General features: G+C 39.2%; 1 protein-coding gene and 1 long non-coding RNA gene across 5 annotated transcripts in view; one reads left to right on the top strand and one right to left on the bottom strand.

The window, feature by feature from the left end:
- LOC122988930 (spermatogenesis-associated protein 16-like) overlaps positions 1-26,584 on the bottom strand; it is a 116,569-nt gene that overhangs the window by 56,939 nt on the left and 33,046 nt on the right. For all 4 annotated transcript variants that reach the window (XM_044361609.1, XM_044361607.1, XM_044361606.1 and 1 more), the window contains exons 5-6: positions 12,992-13,076; positions 4,443-4,590 (exon numbers count right to left, since the gene is read on the bottom strand). In XM_044361609.1, the coding sequence (XP_044217544.1) occupies positions 4,443-4,590; positions 12,992-13,076 (233 nt within the window). The remainder of the gene's footprint in view (positions 1-4,442; positions 4,591-12,991; positions 13,077-26,584) is intronic.
- Positions 18,634-26,584, top strand: part of LOC122988931 — a 160,822-nt gene continuing 152,871 nt past the window's right edge. Inside the window, exons 1-2 of the long non-coding RNA XR_006404913.1 lie at positions 18,634-18,667; positions 20,169-20,350. This is a non-coding gene — a long non-coding RNA (uncharacterized LOC122988931). The remainder of the gene's footprint in view (positions 18,668-20,168; positions 20,351-26,584) is intronic.

Genomic DNA, 26,584 nt, shown 5'->3' with positions numbered 1-26,584 from the left:
GTGTGTGTGTCTGTGTGTGTGTGTGTGTGAGTGAGTGAGTCCACAGAGCAGCCATTGTCTGTCTCGTCAACTGAAAAAAGTGTGCATGTCAATTAAGTTAATTAAGTTATTTTTAGAAATAAAAGAAAGATTCCACTGTGCAGTTTTCCTGCTGTTAGACCAAGCTGCACATAGCATACATAGACACTCCGAAGGACTTGCAGTGATTTGTAGCTGTACACGTTTGTAATTATCGGCTTTTAATCTTTTTATTTTGTGACAGTATTTGTATTTGTGAGGCACTTTACAGCAGTAGTGACAAGACTACAGGGTGGTGAAGTAGCTTTCCAGCTGCCACACCTGACTGTTGGTGAATTAGGTCAGTTGTAAGGTTGACAACCTGAGTTGTCCTATATAGATCCCATATTTTGAAGTCTAACTGATGTGTATATTGTGTATTTGGTTGCTATCATAGCAACAGTCGCCGAGGATCATGGGTAGGCTAATGTAGTCGCTTCTGCTATGTACAAAACTGACAAAAAGACTTGATTTCTAAACCAAAATTGCACATTCTTTTGAATTTGTTTTTCTGGATTTTCGTTGAATAGATCACATGATTTCGTTTTTCGTTTTTGGTTTAAAATGAAAAAAGGAAAAAACCATGTGACTTCAGTTTTTGGTTCCAAACACAAAAATGAATCGGCCTGATGTCCACAGACCTGTTCGATATTCAATCCAAAAAATAATAACGATAAAACGAATCGGCAAAATCGGCCCGGTTTGATTGGTTTTTCGTTATTTGATTCTGACACCAAAAACAGTTTACCATTTTTTGTTTTGAAACAAATAACAGATTTACCGTTTTTTGGTTTTTCAATTACAAATGAGCTAGGAATTATCCGATGATACCCGGACCTATTTAGTGATTTTTGTGTGTGATCCAAATATGTTAACTTGGTGTTATGAGGACAGTCTGCTAACTATATCCAAAATCACAGGATTACCAGTTTTAAATCCCTGTTAGCCCTGTATTTTGTTTTTCTTAACTAAATAGCACACAATGTTCAACTGTAAATTCAGTTTGTGTGAGCATGTGTCTAAAACGGCCATTTAGTTGATTTGGCACTCAAAGCTGCTAACTATAAGTACCGTTGTGGCGTGCCTGAATGCTCTCGAATGTGTCACAAAGCAAAAGTCTTAGTATTTATGTGTAAATTTACAGCACATTACTTTTACACTGTAATTCTACCGGAGCATACTGCCAAATCACATTAATATGATTGCATAACTACTGTAAGGTCACAGTATACAGCTGACATTTCACAATCATTTATTGTAAAAATGATACTGTAACTTACTGTGAAAGTAATGCAACTGGTAGCCAGTAATTTACTGTCAATATACAGTCAAAAGGTGAAAAGGAGAAAATGTTCAAATGGATTGGCGATGTGCTAGAAGGGACAAAGAGGAGGAGGATAGAGGAGTCTGGGGTTTATACGGGGGGGATTTATGATCTGTGGTTGTGAGGCAGACACTTTTCTATCTCTCCTACTATAATTTCATTACAATTCTCAGCGGAGAGTTTGAGATTCCTGAGGTGGAGATGCCAATTCCGAAGACTCTGCTGATGCATTCATGTGTTTCAGTGGTGAGTTCTGAGAATTTCATCAGCCCTGGTTGCTTATATCAGTCGAGGTGTCCTGAAATAAGAACATAATGGTGTACGTAGAGGCAAAGAACATCCTGACTCTCCTAGTAGTGTCACAAACTTGTCCTGTCCTGTGATCTGTCTGCTATTTCAGAGTTGAATTACTTTTGGCTACACTATAAAGTTTTGGATTTCTGTAACTGTGCTGTGGTGGAGTTTCATTATGTTTGGTATTGTTAGAATGTGTGTTTGTACTTGTATAGGACTGTAGAAGAACCATGTCTGCCAGGGAAGAGTTAGGGACATCATTAGATTATTAATAGTGAAGCATCAGTGTTAGAGCAGCATGTTACTGTTGTAGCTGCTGGAGGTGGAGCTAGTTTACACTACTTTATATACAGTTAGCTAGTTTAGTCCAGTGGTTCCCAACCTAGGGGTCGGGCCCCTCCAAAGGGTCAGCAGATAAATCTGAGGGGTTGTGAGATGATTAATGGGAGAGGAAAGAAGAAAAAACAAAGTTCTGATACACAAATCTGTTTTCAGTTTTTGGACTTTTTCTCTAATCTTTGATTTTTGCTGAAATATTGGATCATTTGAACATTTATTGAAATGAAAGCATGTGAGAAGTTTAGAGGGAAAAATCACTATTTGGTGGAGCTGTTAACAACTCATAGACATGTGAAATGTGACCCCGACTACACACTGCTTTTTATAAGACGTCAAAAGCCAAAAAGGTTGGAAACCACTGGTTTCATCTTTAACAATGTGATGTATTTTAAAAGCTTGTTATATTATCCATTGTGTCAAATCTTCATCTGAAAAGTAACTAAAGCTGTCAAATAAATGTAGTGGAGTAGAAAGTACAATATTTCCCTCTGAATGTAGTGGAGTGGAAGTATAAAGTAGCATCACATGGAAATACTCAAGTAAAGTACAAGTTCCTCTGAATTGTACTTAAGTGCAGTACTTGAATAAATATACTTAGTTACTTTCCACCACTATCTGCAGCCGGTGTCTGTACTCAGAGATCATTTGTGAGAGAAAAACCTCCACTCTGTACATTTACAATAGGACTGAGAGTATTTGCAGTCCCAACAACTCCAACACAGTGATACATCTTCTCTATAGCTGATCTCATCAAATTCATTAACTTTATCCAGTTAAACTTTCATTCATATCAAATGAACCATTTCAAATAATCAACTTATTAATTTTGAATCTGGACCTTCAGTATTTGGATAAAGTAACTCGTGAAAAATAATGAGTGCTATTAGGTGACTTGTGTTATTTTAATGTGCCACATATTTAATCAACATTGCATATCTTCTGCTACTATGTATAAAGTATAATTATTTTTACTATGTATGCTGAGCCTCTTACACATAAAAAACACCACTTGGGTGCAATGTGTCTACATCATAAGTCAACAGAAATCAAAGTATTGTCTCACAGAGGGCCATTTGATCTAGTGGAGCATTCAGGTAATATGGGAGTCAAAGTAAGAGATCTGCTCTATGTCAGACAGTTTCATCAAAAAAAAAAAGAGATAAAAAAAAAAAAAGCTAGCATATGACTCATCATACATGTGTGGTTATACTTATAACAAGATCAACAAACGTCTCTAGAAAATGATTCTTGTGACGACAACACCTTATATCAACAGCTACAAGTTTCAATGATAGACGCCCAAGTGGTGCCAGCAGTATTTCCCACGTCAAGTGAATGCAGCATACAATCCCACTTGTGTTCTTGTCTCATCGGAAGAACAGTAACTGTACGGCTCATTACTGAGCATGCATGTCAGTGTCGTCATATATGAAAGGATGTAGCTTGTGGGTGGCAGTACACTCCCGATGTAAACAGCAAAGAGAAGTTTCATTAAACTCTATCATCACTGTCTCCTGACAGCAGTTAATAAGGAAAGTGTCCTCATCTCCTCATATGTTCAAGCTAAGCTACATTTGATCCTACACAGACAGCTTCTGCAACAGGCTGCAGAGGTGGTATTTATTATGTTTCCTAAGTTGTATGGAGCTGTTGAGAGAGAGTTTGATGTGTATGTATAGTATGTGTATTATATCAACATACAGTGTATTTCTGTATCAGCGGTGTATTTTGCTGATACAAATATCTGCAACTTTTTTTGAAAGGAGTAGAAAAACAACTTAAAACTTTTTTTTTTCTACTCTATGTAGATCATAAACCCTTGAATATAAAAACCAGAGGAAAGGCAGCTCCCCGTTTACTTGTATTTGTTTACAGGTCAGTCTTACCCGGTCTTATATGGTGGCGTCCATGCTGCATCTATGTATATATGTCTATATGTTCAAGACCCTCCTTTGACCTCAGCCCTGCTCTGTCATCCTTTACTCTCTGCTCATCTCAACTCCCCCCCGCCCCCCCCCCCCCCTCCCTCCTCTCCACTATCCCCCTCTCTGCTCCTCCTCTCCTCTCTGACCACTTGTAGTGTGAGATGTCCGGGGCCTCGGGCCAGCCTTGTTAACTTGGCTCTCTGAGACCTTTCCTTTCCACAGCTCTCTTTTCTACTCTAGCTTTATTTCCCCCTTTTCCTAACTCACTGCCTGGAAAACTGATTCACTGATGGACTGACATACTGACTTGGCTGACCTGCTGGCAAACATAGTGTCTGCGGGGGCTCCTCTAACCGGCTGAGTCGACAAGAGACTGGCTGACTGACTCACTGCTCACCTTGTCAAAAAGGCTGCCTGTGAGTGACTGTTTGCATTTGTCAACCGGGCTGCCTGTCTTAAGATTCAATAAAACTGGATAATGCAGGATTTGACTTGGAACGCACCTGTGTATATGAAATCAGTGAAGGTAGGGTGATACTTCATGAAGGCCTCTTCTGCTTGGCTGATGTCCTTGTCTGTAAGCTCTCCAGTGTAAGGCGTGTACATCACAGTGACATCCTTCTCTGTGGCTTGAGCTTGGTACAGCATAGCCTAAGGCAGGGAGAGAGAGAGAGAGAAGGAGGGAGGGAGGGAGTGAAGTGAGAGAGTGAAGCTTCAGGGCGTTCTTGTGCCTCTGTTCATATCAGTCCAAGCTGTGCTCACAAGGATGTAGAATTGATGAGTGTGTGAAAGTGGGAACACTTTGCACATCAAGGTCCTGGGTTTGAGACTACAGATTGAATATGGATTTACAAAATTCAGCACCTTTTTAAGTTCAACGCCAGTAGTCCCAAAAGAGCTAAAAGAGAAACTAGAAAGCACTGGTGGAAGAATTATTCAGACCCTTTACTAGTAAAAGTAACTATATCACATTGTGATAACATATACTGTACGTGAACTGTAACAGAACATACATAAAGCATCAAAATTAAAATGCTTCATTATGCAGAGTGTTATATAATGAAAAATATATATTGTACTATTGGATTATTACTGATGCATTAATAGTTAAACCTCAGTATGCTTCAGATGAAGTGTTGACAGCCTCTAAAACTCTCTTTCAGAAGGCAGAAATTCTGTGTCTGACAGTTTATGTAACTTTTAATAGCAAGATACACATCAAGTCCCTGGTTGAGGTTAATTCAAGGGCAGCAGACAGACATCAGGCCCCTCAGTGTGATTAATTTACTGGAAGTACACAAGATACACATCATTTCCTTGTTTTGGTTAATTGCAGTGCAAAAGAGATGTTATTGTTTTGGTGGTTTTGAATGAGGAGGGATACTGTTTAATTGGAATGAAGAAGTTTATGTCATTACGAGATGTTATTAACCTTTTTTACTTGTTAGTGGAAATTAGTTATATTGTTGCTTCTAATTCAGATAAACATTCCCTGCTTTTGGCTCATTTCAGTACACGGACTGTTACCTCATCTTCATTAATTTAAGTGTGTGCCATTATCCACATTTGCAAGATTAATTGCATTATGACTATGCACAATACAGAGTTGTTGGAGAGAACCTTTGAGTGTAGACATTCAGAGCAGGTTTTAATAATTTTGCCTGTAGACATGGTGGTTGGATGACACATCCTACAACCTTGTTTGAAGCATACCGAGGCCTTAAATTGAACTGCTCTATACAATGTCAGGTTTATTTTTTATTGTTTATTTGGATACCCATTTGCTGTTCCCAAGGTAACAGCTAATGGGGATGCTGTTGGCTGGTTTTCACTTCTAACACTAGTTATGTGGCATAAAGATCCAAGAGCATTTCTTAAAAACATGACAGCAACTCTTCTCACTGATATGCTCACCTTTTAATAATGAAGAGAACGACTTAGTGAGGTGTGACCTACAGTGGTGGACAGTAACTAAGTGCCTTTGAGCTACTTATACTTCACATATACTTCTATGCTATATTATACTTCTACTCCATTACATTCCTGAGTTAAATATCATACTTTTTTCACTGCTCCATTTATCTGAATACTACACTTACATTAGTTAGTTACATTTTTCAATACTTCTACCCTTAACTGGATGAGGACATCTTATCTAATAGAATAGTTTTTAGTTTACAATAGTTTAGTCTAATAGTTTTAGTTGATCAAAAACTATTTTCAAAGAGAAGGTTTAACTCATCCACACTGTTTGATGACATATACATTGTGTAATCATCAGCAAGCCTAGCTAAACTAGCTTTACTCTAAACAAGTGGAATATCAGTGGGCCCAAGCAGCTTCCCTGGGGGACCCCACACTGTACTGTCCTCACATTGGAGAAAACTATTCTATTAGATAAGTAGCTCCTCATCCAGTTAAGAGTAGAAGTATTAAAAAAATGTAACTAATGTAAATAGTAAGTGTAGTATTCAGATAAATGGAGCAGTGAAAAAGGTATGATATTTAACTTAAAGGTATGATAAGCACACACAAAATAAACATGCCAAAAGAAAAAAAATCTGAAGAACTACTACAAATTTAGTGGTATTGCTGTCCCTACCATTCCCACTGGAGGGTATTGAACATACACAAGCTGAGGCAAATGTGTGTGTTTTCTCTTTTGCCAAATGTAAAAACATCAGGAAATAAATCTTCAGTGGATTGGGGCAGAGAGAAAACATGAAAAGAAAACATGGAAAGGAGAAGGAGAAGAATGAACACGATGAAAGAGGACCCATGCTACATACAGAACCATATCTGGCTTTTCTTGATCAAAGCAAAATTAAATCTAAGGCAGAGGCCAGAAAAAGTGTGATTTCTGATGGTAATAGTGGTGGTAGTGGGAAAGATGAAGAGTTTTTTTTTTTTTAAAGAGCCCTCAAACTGAATGTGCACATCGCACCCACACATCCACACTGCATCTTCAAACTCACTTAGCGTGGAGACGGGGGGTGAGAGAAGAGCGGAAATCTCTTGATGTGCTGTGTACTAAAACCGCTCCTTGCACTTATCTCACATCAAGCAAATGCAAATGAACAGGCTTGGATGGCGAAAAACATGCACATCCACACAGACGGGCACGTTATCCTTAAGACAGTCATGAACACAAAGAGAGGGCATCGTTCCAGGTGGAAGCAATCGAGGAAATGTTGTGTTGGGAGCTGAAGCCGTTTCCCCTCACCTGTCCTCACGCAGAGAGAGAGGACGAAACAAAAAAGGCTAAAACAAGAAAAAGGAAGAAACAACAGGACGAAAGGAGTCTGAATTGAGTTCTGTCACAGAGGATTTCCTTTTACTCTGCCTTGCTCCTCTTTCTTTTTTCACATCCAAAAACAAGTCCTGCAGTTTCCCCTGTTCCCCTGCTCAGTCCTACTGTGTGTGTGTGTGTGTGTGGAGTAGTTGTGAAGCTGTGGCGAGTGAAGATGATACTTTTAGCAAAGTTTATCCTGAGTGACCGATGGCTGCATTTTACCAAAAAAATTGTAAAAGACAGACAGACAGCTGGGATCACAACTTACTCTCTCCACTGACAGCAGCTGAGGGTAAATACCCATAAATAATTCAAAATAAAAAGCACTCTTTTTTTAAAAATAAATTAAAGCTGCATATATTAATATACTGTATTTATATTAATGATGGATCAAATCACAACTTGTACTGTAAAAGGGTTTGCTTGTAGTGACGAACCCACAGAGAGTTATCACCCGACTCTGCAGTTCCACTCAGCTCTACTGAGCTTTGTAGCATCTTTCAGCTAATTGTTTTGGTTCACTCTCACCACTCTCATCAACCTAATGTCCAGCAACAGCAGGCAGCTGTTTTCAATGAAAAACCTTCAATAAACCCATAAATACACTAGCTGCCCAGCACCACACAGCAGACAGACAAAGCTAGTGACTAGCTGGTGAACATAGTAGTGCATTTAGCAGCTTAAGGGACAGATATTTTTTCAAAGGTGCGGGTTTCACAAAGATAGACTTAGTCTTAGATCTAACTAACGGTCAGACTTCAGATAGACCTCTAAATTCATCTGTTGTATAAAGCTGTCTAGATATTGATCTTAAGTCGCATTTATTTACTATGAATTCTTGATACACTCATAAATGTTTTCCTTCTTGTTCTTACAGTTGGATGTTTGAGCTTCATTGTGCAGAATGATGTATGTGCAGACTTTGACACTAGAAGGCTGTTGATACATTCATCTGCTGAAAGTGGAAAGTTCCTCTGTGCTGATTTTAAGGGGCGGGGCCTACCAGCATGATTTGAGACATCACTACTAGTTTGGAGCCGACTGGTGTGATGTGGGAACTTGAAGCCTCCACTTTAAAGTGAAGAAGGAGACATCGTGTGTTTAGCAGGAAGACTTATGAAATGAAAAACATTTGCATATTTATAGATTCTGGAATTTTTAATGAGGGAGGAGGAGTAGATGTTCTTTCAAGGACAAGATAATTTAACTTGTTTTGGTTGAAAAACCATATCAGACACAAATTATCATTACATACCATCTTATATACATCTTCAAACATGTCTGGAGGGGATCTTTAAATAAAGACTTTTTTTTCAATGTGTATGTGAACACAGTACAAACCAGCTGGGCTGAGATGCTGTAGCTCTCTTAAGGTGCTTTCAGACATTCGAGTGGTTGCTGCTGAAAATGATGATGTCCTCACTGCTGCCTGTAAAGAATATATTCCCTTCTCACTGCTTACCCCTCAACATTGTAACCACAAATTAATCATCCATGATCAATGATCCATGTTTTGCTCTTTTTTTTTCATGGTTGTATGATATCGCTGACTGACTGGAGGTTTTGCTACGTTTTTAATATGACTCTGCTTCTGCTTTTGCTGCTGATAAACGAGGCAGACTTCACACAGCCACAGGAGGTCCTTGCCAGGTTAACATAGATGTAAGTTGTTTTAGGTATTTCAACGAATGACAAATGCTGTTTTTTTTTTTTATCCATTATTATACAAATATTTACTTCCTGAGTAGCTTCATTTATTCATAAAATAAAATATATGACATGCCTAGCTGTGACGGGAAGCTACAGTGTCATAAGCCTGTCAAATAATAAGCCTGAAAACTGAACAAAAACAGCCAGGAGTCCAAGTGATTTAAAGGAAAAAGCTGGTGATATTCTATATTGCCAACAAAATCACAAGACCAAAACGAATTGATCTACTAACAAGTATTGTGTGTGTGTGTGTGTGTATCAGAGCCGGATATATCTTCTTCCTCTGTGCTGTAGAGCTCCATTGTTCTCCAAAAACTATGAATAACACATCAATGAGCCGCACTGCTGTACCGGGTATCACGTTCCTTCATTACTATGAACACACACACACTGTAGTTTATTTAGACTCAATCCCACACACACACCGTACTGCTGCCAAAAATACTCACTAAAACACCAAATGTGGATTCATCCACAGCTGAAAATAGTCCCTAACAAATGTTTTAATAAGATACAAACTAGAGTGTTTTTAAAGGTTTACGTCTTTAAAAAGAAGCAATAGTGAAGGAAGGGAAATCAAAAAAAAGGTTTTACTTTTTTTTCATGTTTGTACACAAAGAAAAATATTTAATTTGCAGCCAGATATTAAGCTGGTGTGTACTGAGCAGCATAATAAAATCATAGTTAAAGACACCAGTCGCCTTGGTTTTGTGTCTTGGTGCATTCATTTTCTCTGTGACATATTATACAGGCAGAGATGATGCATTTCATTTAATGACACTCTCATAAAATGTATTTGTCAATTGCAGCTTTTAAAATAAATTAGGCTCTTTATGAAAATCCTGAATTATCAGGCAGAGCTGAGAGTCACACACAGCACTGCAAAAATGTTTATTATACATCCTTCAAGTGATCCAATTATTTGTCCCAAAATAAAGCATGTACATGAGAGTTTAATTAGTCAGCTTTCATTCTGTATTTAGTCTGTATGAACCAGGAATATTTAGGTTGAATCTTCAATTCAGATTTTTTTCCACTTTCTTGGAACTTCATTTAATTTTGTTTGGGTTTTGACCTTTCACTAATTCAATCCAAAAATTGGAGTATGGAACATCCCCTATTAAATGACTGTTGCCCAACACTGTTTTTTTCTTTATTTAGTAATATAGTATATTGGATTGAAAATGACTAAATTTCTAATTTCTCTGGACACTTCACTGAGGGATTAAAGGAAAATATTTTATTTTTTTCATAGTTTTGGCCATCATTTCTCCCAGTTATGATAACATTATGCTCACCACAGTAATCGTGTATATCTGAGAACACTGTGACAGCGTTGCAAAAGAAGTCCAACAGATCAACAAACACGAGCAGTCAGACAATCAGACAGATTATAAAGAAAATGACATCTTATCCAGATTTAATTAAAGGTTAACTGAAGGTTAACTGAAAGTTAGCACAACCATAATGTCGGCAATAATGCCTAATTGCACAGGGCAACTATGGTTGCGTACGGCGGATCAATGGTAGGACGTGGATCTGTTAACTGTGATGGATGTTTATAACAATTTTGCATTCTTCTTTATTTTGCCTTTGAAATAAGTCCAGCCTAACCTTGACGTTTAGATTGTCTGACCGGTCCTGAGATTAATAGGACAGAATCCTACTGTGATATCAATATGTCATATTGTAAATTTTGTAGATAATCAATTCAGTATCTGTATGTACAGTATATCTGTCATGCTAAAATTAAGAAACAGTTTCTGTGTAATATAGTCAGATGGAATGATGAGTACCTTACAGATCAGGCTACATCATCACATTGATGGAAAAATAATCCAATATTGCCATGAATCAGCCCTAATATTAGCCCTGACCCAACCATATGGTAAAGTCTGTGACGGTATACATATTAATAACATCTCACAGTACTTATCATTTGCTATTTTGGCTTAATTTTACTGATAATCATTTTGTAGCAGCATCAGCAGTCAGTGTGGTTAAAGCACACTCATGTCTACTGTTCCTGATGCACAATGGTTGGAGCAGGAATATTTACATACTGAGATATACGCTAATAACAGCTTTTAATAGCAGTTAATAGCTTCACACTGTTACTCCAAGAAATGATTGATTTTCACTTCCCCTGCAGTATACATGACAAATGGCCAGCTCACAAAACGACAGTGATGGTCAAATCAACAGAATAGTTTAACGTCGACCTTTCATCAGATCACACAGTCGCACATTCAATCAAACCAGAAGACAACAAATTAACGTCCTCCTTAGTGTTTCAATCAACGTCTCAGCGCTTCAGACTCAAGACAACAGAGAACTGCACTTTTATACCCTGCACAGGCGGAAGAATCATTATTTTGTGTCTCATAATCTATGTGATATTCTTCCTTCATCACAGCCTAAACAGCACAAAGTCTTCCTCAAACATAAAGAGAAAACACTCTCAGTTCATGAAAGGTATTTAAAATGATGACTATTGTGAGGCTCATTGTGTTTATGTTGAATTAAAAGTGTATTTGTTAAGGCTGAGGTTATAGCACTGCCTCTGCCTTTGGAAGTTTTTGTTCATGTTTTATGTTCATGAATTTCAAAAATAATGGATTATTTCAAGTAGTTTTTGTTCTGTCTTGAGATTGTTATTTAAAGGGGCATCAAGGGCTTTTAAAAGAAGGATACAATACTGGATCAAACACTAAATCATTTTGCTTTTGTGTGTTTACTTCATGAAAAAATTAATATTAGAGAATATGTTTTATTTTCCACTGTAGTGTAAGTTTTACATTAGCAAAGCACTCTGGAGTGAGAATTGCAAAATGAACATACGGATGATTCTGCTTTCTCATCTCCAACCAACTTTCATTTAACAGAAACTGACACTTAAGCTAGTTTTCACTGACAGGTCCATTTTTACTGACTTCAAATGATATTTAATATAAAATATCATTTTAGTCACTGCTTTACTTACCAACTATTTACAATGTACTCACCTAAACTACAACTGAAATTTCAGTGGCTTTTATTGTTTACAATCCCGCTGACATGTTAGCAGCTGTCATCTCTTCATCCGTTACTCTTCAACCGTCACTTCAACTACTTTGTGTTCTCAAACACACTTATAATTCAACTGCTTACAGGGCTTCACCTTGAAACTAAAATGTCAAACGCTTCAGTTATGATACTTCAACTGATTTCAATTGCTTTGAGCTCCTACACTTGAAATGACTGTTTTGACTTCAACTGACACTTCAGCAGTTAGAAGTCCTCATGTTACGTGCAAACAATTAACATTTTAAGACATTTTTTAAACACTTGACAGTGTTTGGCACCTGCAGTTTCAATCATAACCAAGCACAAAGTTGCCTTTGTCTAGTTTCAAGTAGTTTTTGTCCTGTTGAGTTTTGGTTTATAATTAAATTAAATAAATACAAATGGCTTCAGGAGATTTTTAATGCTGAAAAATAAGAACATAATACTGGATGGAACACCGAATTCTTGTGTTTTTCTGGACTTTTTCTGGCTTGTACTTATGCATAATGACAGCAATCTTCTGCTTCAGTTCAAACATGTCAGCTGATTTATCTATTTTTTTATTTATTTTTTTTCATATTTCTGCGGAGACATCAAACATTGTGTGTTATGAACTAATATTGATATCACCTGCTATCCGGCTAATTAGTGACAGGTCTGTAAGTTGTTTCTCTACAGCGGCTGGGAGGGTCAGAGAGTTCAAAAGCCAGTATCAATTATTGATTAGAAGACATACTGACTGATATATGGACTGTGCCCTTAGCTATTCCATTTTAAGGTTAATTCAAGTCTGTGTTCTGGACACAGACGCACTCTCTGACATACACACTTTCACCTTGCCCTTGCGGGTTCATTATAAACACTTTAGCGGGCCGTCTGCAGCAGCCGGAGATTGCTAAACAGTCCTGATTGATAGGCTGGTGAAGACCCCAGTCGGCAAGTCCTTTTTACCAATAATCATTCATGCACACACTCGTCCGCTGAGCGCCCATCTGTCCTGCTCACCTGCCAATAGAGTTTGAGCTGCGTGCTGATATGGCGCTCGGTGCCTCCCAACAGACAATACAGCCAGTCAGCAGTCAACACACTCCTGATGACAGAGAGAGAAAACAACGTGTCAGGGAAATATCAATCAAGACACAAGCTTGTAGCTGCTGATAATGTAGTAAGTTTTTAGAAAAGGCAACAAGCTGTCCAAATGTTTTAACATGTCCTTCTGAATGCTGAACACCAGTCCCCATTCAGAAAGACGTGTTAAAACATTTGTGCAACAGATCATATTGTGTAACAGTCTCTCCTGTTGCATTACCTTTGCATTACTTATTTAATTATATTTAACATACTGCTGATGTGGTGGCCTATCCTGGGTCTACCCTGCCTAATGCCCAGTGCGTGCTGGGATACATTGGCCCATAGCCACTTGTTGCCCTGAACAGGATAAGTGACTAAAGAAATGTATATTTGTATTAGTGTGGTTAGATGACTTTACAAACATATCCAAGGATTGAACTGAGAGATTTCCATGTTGAGCAGCACACAGGCATGTTATAGTATATGCTGGGGCTTATGTCAAATTTCTGCCCTTATCCTTTTTAAAAGGATGAAACAAATGTACTTACTTTTGTTTCTACCTCAGTAGACTGTAAATAAAGATGGACGTCATGACAGCACGCCAAACATCTCAATCTGCTGCAACATTATGTTGTAGGCTTCTCTGTGTGTGTTGGCCCTCACGTAACACATATCAGTGTAACTTCTCATTTCATGGCTGAGGCATGTTGAAGCCTCTAAATGGAGTTTGGATGTCCACATGAAAAAGTCAGAAAGATGACTATATGTATCAAATACAGATTTATACACATCTTCTCGCTACTCAGCCAACAAAAAATAGAGATCTCAACTGAATATTTGCGTTTAAGCCATTTTAAACTTTAGTTACAACTGTTGAATGCTGAACCCAAATGGATTTGATAAAGGATTTGAAAGGACTCTGATTCAATAAACGGATTTGATTACTGTTGATTCAAATACAAAAAAAGTTCTGTTGAACCCCAATAATGTGTGTGTGTGTGTCTTTGGGAAGTGCAAGTACATTGTCGTTGTCCTGTTAAATTAATGTTAATGTCCATCAGTCCTTAATATCTTGTTAAATTTTAAATAGTTAAAGTTTATGAGTTGCATGTGACAAAACTGAAAAAAAATGAATCTGGCAAAATACCCAGATTCATTAAGATCTGATGCAAACAATGTTCCTATCACACTTTCCACACTCCTTTTTATTAGCAAAGAACAATAGAAAACATAAAGGTAGCAAGCTTCCATTACTGGTGGCAGATTAGATCAGCTGCTAATTAACATTAATTCCATAATGGCCAAAATGAAAAGAAGTGTGTGTGCATTCTCTGGTTAATGTGCTCTCTGCAGCTGGTGTGTCACTCTGTAACACCAAGTGGACTGTGTGTGTTGTTATAGTTCCTCAGCCACCAACAGAGTGGTGAACTGATCAGCTGATCCCCACATGTCTTTTTAAGAGTCTCCCAGTTCAACTTTGATTTATATATCAGTATTTGAATCTGATCAATTTAATAGTTCAGGACTGAGGACATTCAATATGTAGAGCTGGTGAAGTACAGAAGGCTACAGCTGTTAATTGAATGTTCCACATACATTTTTATTAACATCTTTTATATTATGTTGCTCATCTCATTTTCAGGTTGTAGGTGCAGGTTGTGAACATTTATCGATTCAAATGTGTACAGTGTCTCAAATAACAAAATTAGTGTGTAGTATTTTTATAGTGTGTAGTATGACTTTGTGAGTCACCCCTTAAATGCATAGGATGTTCAAAGATGTGAAAATTACCCAGGTGTCCGTTTTTTTTTTTTTTTTAAAAGCACTGGGCTTGTCATTTAAAAGCCCAGTGTTATGTGCAACCTGGAAATCCATATCAGCAGAGATCACCCAAGAGCCAAAGCATTGAGTTTTACAGAAAAGAACAAAAATGGAGCAAGAAAGACTCAGAGACGAGATTTTTCCCCGCTGCAATATGGCTAGAAACCTCCTTATCGGGGGGGCAACCAAAGTTCCATCCACAGTCAGTATCAAACCCGACTGCACAGAAAGAGAGAGATAGACACAGTTTCTCCTTGTCTTTGTGTTCTTCACTGTGTCGGTGTAGATAGTTGTCAGGCTGGGTGGGGGCCGAGTATATAGCCTTGGCTCCCTGCCAGTCAAAATGCTTTAATGTCTGTGCTGTCATTGGGTGCATGTGTGTTACAATTTAATACAGTTGTGTGTGTGTGTGTTTGTGTCTGAATTTGCATGTATGATGTGTGTGGAGATGGTAGTGAATATGTGGATTGGGGGTATAGGGTAGTTTGTGTGTGTGTGTGCATCATGATAGGAGGATGCAGCAAAGACATGGATCTCCTTTGACAGAGTGAAACATTAAAAGCAACATTCTGTCACTCTATGTGAATGTAAAGCATTTCTCCACAGCAGGGAGCTTACACAGGCATGACTGGTGTGTGTGTGTGTGTGTACATATGCCTGTACAGCTCCCAACAGTGTTAATGCAGACATACCCCATCATTTCTCCATACATCGACATCCCGCATTAGGCTTATGTGGAATACATGGAACTATGTTATTAGTATTAGCAGATACTACAGATGTGACTGCAGGGGAAACTCCCACATGTCCCAGTAAACGCTAAGAGAACCAACAACACGGCTGTTTAAATGACAGTAGCGCACCAAGGTCAGCCATTGTTTGTCGTGCTAAGAGGCCCTCCAGGCCCCGTTTACCGGCTGAGTGTGTTTCCCATCACGCATGGCTGTCGGTCTTGTGTGATGTGGAGTCGGGTGGGCTGATGGGTGTCGGGGTTGGGGGTGGAGATTCCTTCACAGATTAATACAGTGAAGGAAGAGTGAGAGCTATACTGTACTATGTTTAGCACTACATGCCACATCAGGAGCTGCTGTGAAATATCTCCCAGCCCCTCAACAAGCTGTTTAGTTTGAAGATATTAATTGTTTTGCCAACCACTTGGATTAGCTCCAACACTGACAGATTTCAAATCAAATCGTCACCTCTCCTTTTTAGCCATGCTAGTGATGTGGAACTATGGACGGGTTAAGATTTAATTTTGTATAGACATTGACTGTCACAATTTTGCTTTTTAGTGAAATGTCTCCACAACTTTCATATAGATAACCATGAAATTTGTTACAAGCTGCCCCGAAAATGAACCCTTATGACTTTGGTTAACACTAGGAAAAGTCTTTTCCTATAGCACCACCTGTAGGTCAAAGTTTAGAAACATCCTGTGAAATATCTCTACATCTACCAGATGGGTTGGAACATTCATGATCTCCAGAGGATGAAACCTAATGATTTTGATGATACCCAGACTTTTCCTCCAGTCCCACTATGAAGTTGACATGTGGCTTTGGGTAGATGTCTTGACAACTATTTGATGAACTGTCATGAAATTTGGTAAAGTTCCCCTCAGGATGGGTTGTAATAACTTTGGCAATCTTGATTTCCATCCAGCGCCATCATATCCATATCCAGAATGTTTGGTTTATGACCAAATACCTGCAAAAGTAATGACATCACCAAATAAGCTAATGTTATATTATCATGCTGTAATAAGATGTGTTATTATTTAACTCAAAGCATCTCTGTGACTAATTACAGCCTCACAGAGTGGCTGGCATGGCTGTAAACTCAGTCTTGTTAACAAGGAGCAGTGTCAAAAACATTTAGGTAGCAGACACTGTGCATTGTTCTTGCCAGCTGAAATGACAAACGTAACGAGCAGCAGTAATATCAGTTAATTGATGTTAATGCTGTAACAGCTGATGAAACTTTTGACTGTTGTCTAATTGATGTGCTGTTTGCAAGCCGGTGTCTGTACTCAAGCTGTACTCAGTACACTGGGACTGTGAGTGGGCTGTGTTTTTGACAATACAACAATTTCTATTTAAGGAAAAACTTCCAGTGAAACTTTTACAGCTGGGAGTGGAGTGGTTAGCAGTGCTTTGAGCTAAATGCTAACGTTGACATGATCACAATGACAATGCTGATATTTAGTGGGTAATGTTTACCATGTTCACCATCTTGGTTTTGCATGTTAGCATGCTATTATTTGCTTGTTAGCACAAAGCACAGTTGACGCTGATGGGGATGTAATTACATTTGCAGGTATTTGGTCATAAAGAAAATGGACAAACTGAAAATTTGACCTGATTGTGGTGCTAGAAGAAAAGTCAGGAGATCATCAAAGTCAGTAGGATTCATCCTCTGGGGACCATGAATGTCTTTACAAAATTTCATGGCGTCCATCTAATGGTTTTTGATTTCAGTCTTAACCAAAGTGGTGAAAAACACACCACATAGACAATATTCAAGGAGGTGCAGTCCAAAGATTTTTCCCATAAAAATGTGTTTACTGCATTTTCACAAGAAGTTATTGTCATAGTGTTCAACAAAACAACCAACCTTAACCATCAGTAGACATTTCATCAACTACAGGAAAGCTGCGAGCAGTCTGCACGTTTGTGTGGAACACTCTTCTTAAGGTTCCAATCCCTCAGTAATGCACTGTGTATTGACTGAGTTTGATCGGCCGTAGTGGGTGTGCTGTAGAAGTGTCCCTCTCCTATGAGGTGGGATGATTATACCGTCACTCTCCATTGGTCCCCGAGGTACTGTATTGTATATTGTCCAGTGACTTAGGTCTGAGTCTATCAACTGATGGTAATCTTTAGGCAGTCCCTGTGCGGTGTAATACATCATATATTGACTTGGGATGTGTCTATCAACTGGATGTGTAGCGCTCTCTGTTGCAGTGTTTCCCTCTCTTCTGCAGTGAACACAACTCCCACTGGATTTAATTAATCACTGTCTTGGTTGGCTGCTACATATACACACATACATATGCATGTACGGATCATGTTTTACTGCAGGGTGTCTCATGCATTAACTTGACCCATTGACTATAAAGACTGATGGATACAGCAGTTTCTGCTCTATTTTCTGAAGATTGTTTGTCATTAGATGTTCAGACCGGATCTAATTACTAACTTCTGGTACATGCATGGAGCTGCTTACTGTAAAATGTATTTAAGCCTCCACTGTTATTACAAGTGCTCGTGTTAGTGCTGATTCTTACCCAGACATTCTACATTCACAATCTAGAATGCTGTCTTTTGAATATTACGTCAACCTTTAGCTGTTATTTTCTGTTGAAGAAACACCTGTCTGATCCTTGATTTGTACGCAGCAGTCAAGATGAAGTCTGGAAGCAGAAGAGTTAAATGCATCCCATCTTTTCTTAAAGGAGACCTATTATGCTTTTCCTTATTTGCAGTCATATATAATGTTACAATGTCGGATGTTCATATTAAACGTGGCCAAAGTGTCAAATAATGAGGTAAACGTATCCCTGTGAGCAAAAAGCACCGGCTTCAGACTGCTCTGAGCGCTCGGTTTCCAACAGTTTTTTTCTTTTCTTTCAGCCTGAGCCGACGTTGGCTTGTGATGGATTTCTTTATATGGTCATCTGCTCCACACACAGCGTGCAAGTTCACTGCTCTGCTCCAATAACATTATGGCATTTTTCCATTGTTTTGGGGGTATCACGCCGAGCCATGACTCAAGCCGAGCTGGCACACTGTGAGTGTTTTTCCATTACACAGCAGGGCAAAGTAAAATAAGTTGTTTACCTGTTGGAGGTGTGCTGGTCGTCTGCAGCTCTTCATCAAACATCATCATCACTGTGGCTGTTTCTGCTTGTACTATTCCTCCCTGCATTATTTCTGACTGATTCATTGAACAAAGAGCTCCAGATATCTCCATATCTTGTTGTTTATCGGTTTTTAGCACCGCTAATGAAGCTCTGCTAATTTGGTGAGGAACATGTTTCTTTTTTTCTGTAAATTCTTCACAATAAAGGTCTCCTATTATTTAGTAATTGAAAAGCTTTTAATATGAAGAATTAAAGCAAGAAATGTTGGGTTTGCATCGAGGGTAACTTAACATGACTCTGATACAGCTGCCTCTTGAAAGGCTTCTGGAAAACTGGCCAATCAGAACAGAGTGGGCTCAACAAGGGGGGTGCTTAAAGAGACAGGAGCTAAGACTGCCTGTTAGAGATAGAGGCTGAACTGAGGGGCTGCATAAAGGGCCATTATAAGATAAATAAGAGATTTTTTGAACTATGAATCACGCAGTGCTATTCTAGTGGAGTCCCAGAATAAAAATATAGAGCTTGAAATGAGCATAATAGCTCCACTTTAAAATATGACCTTTGTACATTAGTGCAGTATGCAGTGATGTTAGTAGAATTTTTACAGTGTTTTACTGTGATTATAGGCATGGCTAGCATTATGTAAGTACTTGTTATCAATCCATGACCAAATAAAGAAAATACACACTATAAAGCTGCCAGGGGCAAATAAGTCTGAGAGGTCCTGAGATGATTAATAGGAAAGCACAGAATCATCAATATATTCTGTGGCGGACGAAAACATCAGATCTGTGAGAAGTGATGAGGAGACTGTAAGGCTCCTCAAATGAATACATGAAACAAACATAAATGTCATACTTCCATCATGTTTTTTTATCAGGTTTTTCACAATTTGGGATTTTACTGGCATTCATTTAATTGCTTCATCTCGTTGTGTCTGCAATGGCTTCATGGCACCGACTGGAGAATTAGCGCCACCAGCTGTTTATCTCGGTGACCTAACTCCAAATATTTGGATGGAAATGTGCATTTTGAATATTCTCTAGAAATGCACTTAAAATTTGTGCAACATTTGGATGGAAACCTCGCTATAGACATTCAAGGAGAAAGGTGTCCTTCTTAAAAATGTTTTTAAAAAATCAAGCAAGTAAACATATAAGGATTATCAACGGCAGTGAATGTGATGCTTGTATCCTAATTTGGCAGCATGCACTGCAGTGCGTGTTTTAAAATGCATAATTCACTAAGGGCTTGCATCTGCAAAGTATCTCCATTTTACTTCTCAGTGCACAGCAGCCACTTGGGGAAGCACTTGTCATTGCCCCTGCTGTTGCTATGCCAAGTACTGAAAACCTCTTTGAATGCGTTGCTTCAAAGAGGTTTTCTCTTTTGTTCAAGCTGAATTTTTTTTTTTTTTTTTTTTAACAGGAGGCCTGGCGCTCTGAGCACATACTCAGACCTCAGAGCTGTCATCAGTGTGTCCTTTCCACGGTAAACAAGGAGAAGAAACAAGCCAGCCGCTATAAAGAGCTCCCCGGTGGACACAGTGTCTCACGCCTGATGCAAACATTTTCTGCCTCTCCAAATTGGTTCGGACGTTGGCCGCTGAGGTAAGCGTCTGATTCTCATTATGGAGAATGGACATTGCCCAATTTCAATTGGTGTGTGATCAATCAGAGTGCCATCAGCCTATCAGCCTGCTTTTAGCTAAAAATATCCCCATTTTTTTAAGGTTGAAATGGGAGGAAAAAAAAGTTTTGTATCTGATGTTTTTACGCTGACACATGAACATAACACACACAATCAAGAATGCATCTGCACACGTGTATGACCACACACACACACACACACACATACATGAGACAGGATATAAAAAGGGCAAGGCTGCCAATAATGCAGATTGACCACTTAATCCCCACTGGTCCGTCTGTCACCTGGCAACAGAGGTGGCCAGAGATCAATACACCTATTACCTGATATAAGAGGAGAGAGCAAGAGAGGGGGAGAGCAAGAGGGGGATATAGAGTGAGAGAGAGAGAGAGATGCCCAAGGCCGACATGTTGTATCTCATATCAAGATAATAACCCTGGTGGCCTTCTGACAGCTGTCCGGATAGAAAATATGATGAGGGATAGAAGAGAGGGGAATAGAGGCAGAGACCGACTCAAAGACACTATTCAGTCTGTTGCTGCTGCCATGAGACAGACATGTAGACTGACAGACAGCTACACAAGTTTATAAATGACATCGAACACACACAACACATTAAAGGATACCTTTAGGATTTTTCAAATCTACCTTTATACAACACTCACCTTCTATTCATCCTTAGATTTACTGGTTGCTATAATTGTTTCACCTCTCCATACTGGTAGTGAAGTGATCCCTTTGTACAGCGACTACACTGTCAGTCACACTTGGAACTGGCACACAGCAAAGTTCATCCGTAGTGTTGGAAGCTTGGTGATGTAGGAACTATTGCAGCTAATGCGCTAGCAAGCCTGGCACATCCTAACACTATAGCTCTGCAAAACATAGCCATGCCTCTTATTTTGGACTCCTTGGCTCTTTGTTCCTTCAAAGGTCACCAAAGTTGACTTAAATGTGAAAGATACATGTGAATTTATTTCACCCCCGTGAGCAAACCCACTGAGTGTGGTGATTCCATTTAAATAAATGGACTTTGCTACAGAGTTTAGCAGTTTTAAACACGGGTGTGAACGGAGCAGGGTGAACACTGCGCAATAAGAAGAAAGGTTTTTCTCAATTTATTTCCTATGGAACACAAGTGAAAAGCATTGTGGGATAGCAGGCAATGTGGGATATTCAGACACAAAGTTTAGGTGAAATTCACCTTGAGGCTCCATCCATAAATTGTTGAAGAGAGTCACTTGTTAAGGAGCAAGCTACTCAGTAGCTTGTGAGCATTATTATGCCCACAATGACAAGTGAGAGGTCACGTAGGCGATGTTGTACAATTTGTCTGCTTCCAGTGGATCTTCACCATAGAAGATAGGAAACTAAATCCACAGTCCTCGTCGTGTGCAGTAATACATTCCAAAGTTGAGGCAAAGCTAATATGAGGCCAAAGCAATTATTCCTTCAGTTTTTCATGTTGTGCAGTGTATTTGACCCTGGCGGAGTGTCAGGGTGTGTGAAGTGCGATTCAGGTGCATTTACAAATTTAAAAATTAATGTAAAGCTCCCAGTGCGTTCGTCCAAAATTCCGCAGCCTTATAAGCACAAGAGTAGTGCTTCTTTGTGAGGAAATTGTATTCTTTTTAGTTTGTTCTGCTTTATCATTAACATACATTGAGGTCTGCACTGCCTTCTGCTATTTATGACAATTCCTGTCACTGTTTCTACTGCCAAGCTCTCATTTTTCTACAACTACAACTTATTACAAGCTATTTGAGGAGCACAATGGGGCAGGACAGTCTGACCCTGTCACCTGTATACACAGCTGCTCCTCATTTTGCAGGCAGCTTCGGTGTACATATAGAGGGTATACACACAGTCACCCCCTCCCTGAGTGGCAAATACATAACAGTCAGCATCTGTCACTAATGCATTCATATGGGAGAAAAGCATGAAAAATGCTGCTCAAATGGTTAAGAGCTGCTGTGTAATCAACTGCATAAACAGATTCAGAAAGAATTCAGGCAGAGGATTTACAGGCTGCTGAAGGGTAAAGAGGAGAAGCCATAATTTCAGGGGCAGAGTGCTAACATGTTTCTAAATGAAATTAATAAAATCATTTTATAAATCTGTCATGTGAAATAGTCATGATGTCGATCAGGCTCAAGGATGAGGTATGTGTAGCCCTGAGGATTTGTTTAGATTAAAGTTATTTGGTGTGGAACTACATATGTCAGTGTTCACAGAGTGGTAAATCTCTGGTACATCATACTGATCTTTATTCATTATGATGCCCTTTATTTTAAGACATTGATCAACTGAACTATTACTTGCCAACTATTTGATAATCGATTAATCATTTTTAGTCTTTTTTTAAGAAAGACAATCTATGATTCCATCTTCTTACTTTTAAAATTGAGTCTAGATAAAAACAAAATAACTGGGTTGTGAACTGTTTTCAAGTGTCCTATACCCAGATAAAATCCAGATTCAAATCACTTTTTATTATTTTTGTGTCTCAAGTGACAAGGTGAAAAACAGCTGATTTCAGCCTAACTTTAACTGCCTTTTTCACAAGGGACAGAAGCTCTTTCCACACAATGCTTACTGTAGTAGTTAAACTTAGGAGGAGCAAAGATCATGTTTACATCTTGGAAAGACAAAGTCATTTATACCTTTTCAACATCTGGCTAGAATCAAACCACATCCTGATTTTCCCAGATTTCATCCAGTCTCCAATGCTTCTGGGATGCATTCATGTTTTTTTAGAGATGTGGTAGCTAGCCAATCTGCCCAAGATGCATCACGTAACAAGTGTAAATGGGGTCTTTCGGCAGCCCATGAATGCCTTGGCTGTCAGCAGAATTTTAACCCTTCATGGGACTCTCATGAGTACCAGAAGCCATCAGTCATGTCAATGTGACTTTGGAATCAATAGAAACAGATAATCAAAACACAGCCAACCAGTAAATGGGAAAGGGATTAAATGCTGCTGGACAGGAAATTACTTAAGTTCAGTGAGCCATCACACATCTCAAAGCAATTCTGGTGAATAAAACAAAACGCTGGTAAGATTGCTGTTTATTTGGGTGCAGGTTATTGTAGTAGTAGGCTTAGCAAAGTAGCTGAGATGGCCATTGCCCTTGCTACTTCTCCCAGCTTCTGGCATTTACAAACCAGACGGGAGGGATGTGTGTCCCAGTGACCTTGAGTGCTGTGTTGTCTTGGGCAATAGTTCCTGGTAGGATCTCCCAAGGCGAATTGGTTCAAGGCAAGGAACCAGACTATATGTGTCTCCACCTTTTTACATTATTGTAGTGTATTCAGTCTCATTCATGAAGGAGAGTCCTATAATGCTTTCTCAAGTTGAAAATGTTTAATTTGCGCTGGCCAGGGCTAATTTACATCCAGATTTTCCTTTGCATTGACTGTATGCAGATGTTCTGTCTCTAAAATTCATTCCAGAATAGGGAAACCAGAGCTCCATCCTGGAGCCTGGCCTGGGCGTGCACTTAAGGCATAGCCCCAAAAGACAACTTGGGGTTGCCAATATGTGATCTCACGGGCCATAAGGAAGTGTCTGAGGGCTTAGTGCTTTGCCAGCCAGGTGGCGAGTGAGAGCAGAGGCCTTGGCATGCTGAACCTCGGGTTCAGGAAATTGGCTGGCCCAAACCATTTCTCATGCCAATGTTACGTTAGAGGAATAGCTCAACAGTTTGGGGAATATGCTCATATAGGCTTTTTTGCTGAGATGGAGATATTAAGATTGATACCACTCTCATGTCTATTCATTAATTACAGAGCAAGTGCCAGCCGTTGATTAGCTTAGGATACAGAGGAGAAGCAAGGGCAAACTGTTCACCTGATGCACTCCGTAGCTCAAAAATATGTTGGTCACCAAAAAATTGCATGCAACTCAATGTACAACCAAAACCAGTTTATTTATTTCCAACGTTAACCAGAACAGTGTTGGTAGCGTCGGTCCCCCTGCTTCCAGTCTTTATGCTAAGCTAAATGCCTCTCGTCTCTAGCTCCATAGTTCACACACAGACATAAGAGTGGTATCAATCTTCTCATCTAATGCTCATCCAGAAATGCAAATCGCATTTTGCAAAATGTCAAACTATTTCTTTAAGATCGGGATCTAAAGTATAGGATATCTCACAATCATAGTCTGTGATTGTTTTACAGCACCCTTTCCACCACTACCACTAGAGTGAGCCTGGACTGCATCCAAGTTGAGTGTAGACCAGGCACACACATACAGTAGGCTGCAAAATAAATGTGGACTGGGGCTATGACTGATGTTAGTGGCTGAGAAATTGATCTCATACAGATTTATACCACCCTGGAAGAGTGACTTGACTGTGTTCTGCAGATAAAAAAGGGTGTCAACTACATGGCCTGAGTCTTTAGAAAAAGCAGGTCAGAAAGGCTCGGCGGTGTTTAGATTATCATCAGTGAGACAAAGCCCTCTAAAACATACTCTGTGCAGGCAAACACGCAGGCAGGCAGAATGGAAGGCACTGTGGCCAGCCAATCTGCATGCATTGTCATTTTACTGGTGTCAGCACTCTGGATGCTCACTCACACAAACACACACATACACAAGAGTAAAGGGTCTGCTTGAGTGCTACAGCCCTTTTTCGCACATATACAGCCAGACACATAGATAGGGGAAAACATGAGGTAAGGGTAAATAAAGATGAAAAGTGAGGATGGGGGGATAGCAAGAAGAAGGGAGAGAGGATAGGTGAGAAAGAACTGAAGAAAAGGGGGTAAAAAGTGGTAGAGGACAGGATGTGCCTGTTCCATTATGACAGTGGGGAGAAAAGGAAAACAGGATATGAATACAGAACATCAGAAAGGTGTAAAGATGGAGGAGGAGAGGGAGGTGAGAAAGAGACCAGGGGTTAACAAGAGAAAACTGCTCTCCTTCCCTCTCCTGCCACCCTGGTCACACTCTACCTCTCTCTCTGGCTCTCAGTGAGTCATGCGGTGCATCGGAGAGATTCCTCGTGATCAGACTCAGATCACAAATGACGCCAGTAACACACAAACAGGAATCAAGTCCACTCTGACAGGAACGTGGAATGAGACTGGGAGCAATTAAAAGGGCATATTACCATTTAGAAAACCATCTATTTTTAGTGTGTCAGCGATGGCAGGACTTTAACCTTGTTTAATAAAGCAGCGTGTTTGGGTCAGATCAGGTTCTTATTATGCATGCTCCATCCAACCTGATTAGTTTGGATGTGATATTAGTCAACATTAGCCTTTTATCAAAAATGTAATAATGGAAGGTCACTACTGTTCACCCAGATAAGATGCACATTATTTACTGTATATATACTACACTGGCTGTACATGTCTCAGCTGTTCCTCTCACAGCTTTTGTGCCATTTTAACATTTTGTTTTTGTTTTTTTGTAATGGCTGCAGTGCAGGGATATGTGCACGTGTATGACTTATTGTGAATTAGCTCAAGTTTGTGTAATTAACATGTTTCATACAGATAATTCTGTTAAACTACAAAATGCTTAAATTTTCTGAGCACTTAGTGTTAGTTAAATTGAAGCACTGAAAGGATTTGAAGTGTCAGTTGAGGTGTATGCATTAAAAGGAGTTGAGGTGTCCTTGGATGCAGATGAAAGCAGTGTAAATGTCATCGCTGAAAACATTTCTATTTTGTTAAGTTAAAGTGCTGCAGCCATTTGAAGCTTCATTGTGTATGTAAACATTGAAAGCAGCTGAACTGAAGAGAAGGAGCTGAAAGCAGGTACTGTTAGCTGATTACTGAAAGCAGCTAAAATATCTGAGCAATGAAAGCAGTTGAACTGTCAGAGTGTAGCTGAAAAGGCATTTGAAATGATAAAAAGAATTGAAATTTCAGCAAAAGTTAAGGTGTTAGCGATAAGCAGAAACTACCATGGCTTTAGGCTGATGGAAATGCAGAAGTGCCTTAAAGTGCAATACCACCAACAGCCACTAGATGCTCCAACTGACCGCCATTTAAAAAGCCTCCACTTCTCACTAGAAATACTAAGTAAAAGATTTTTTTCAATGAGTCACTATGGTCTCAATCTTTAAATTCAGGCCATCTAATAATTGTACTGGTGATTACTTTGGAAATTATTGCACTGTTAATAAGATTTGAAGACTTATAGTAGCTTTGATGTCTGCCATGTGAGCGTTGATTGACAGTTG

This window comes from Thunnus albacares, chromosome 9, assembly GCF_914725855.1.
Source record: "Thunnus albacares chromosome 9, fThuAlb1.1, whole genome shotgun sequence".
Lineage (NCBI taxonomy): Eukaryota > Metazoa > Chordata > Actinopteri > Scombriformes > Scombridae > Thunnus > Thunnus albacares.
The sequence above is the reverse complement of the archived record's forward strand: the minus strand, read 5'-3'. Positions and strand labels throughout refer to the sequence as shown.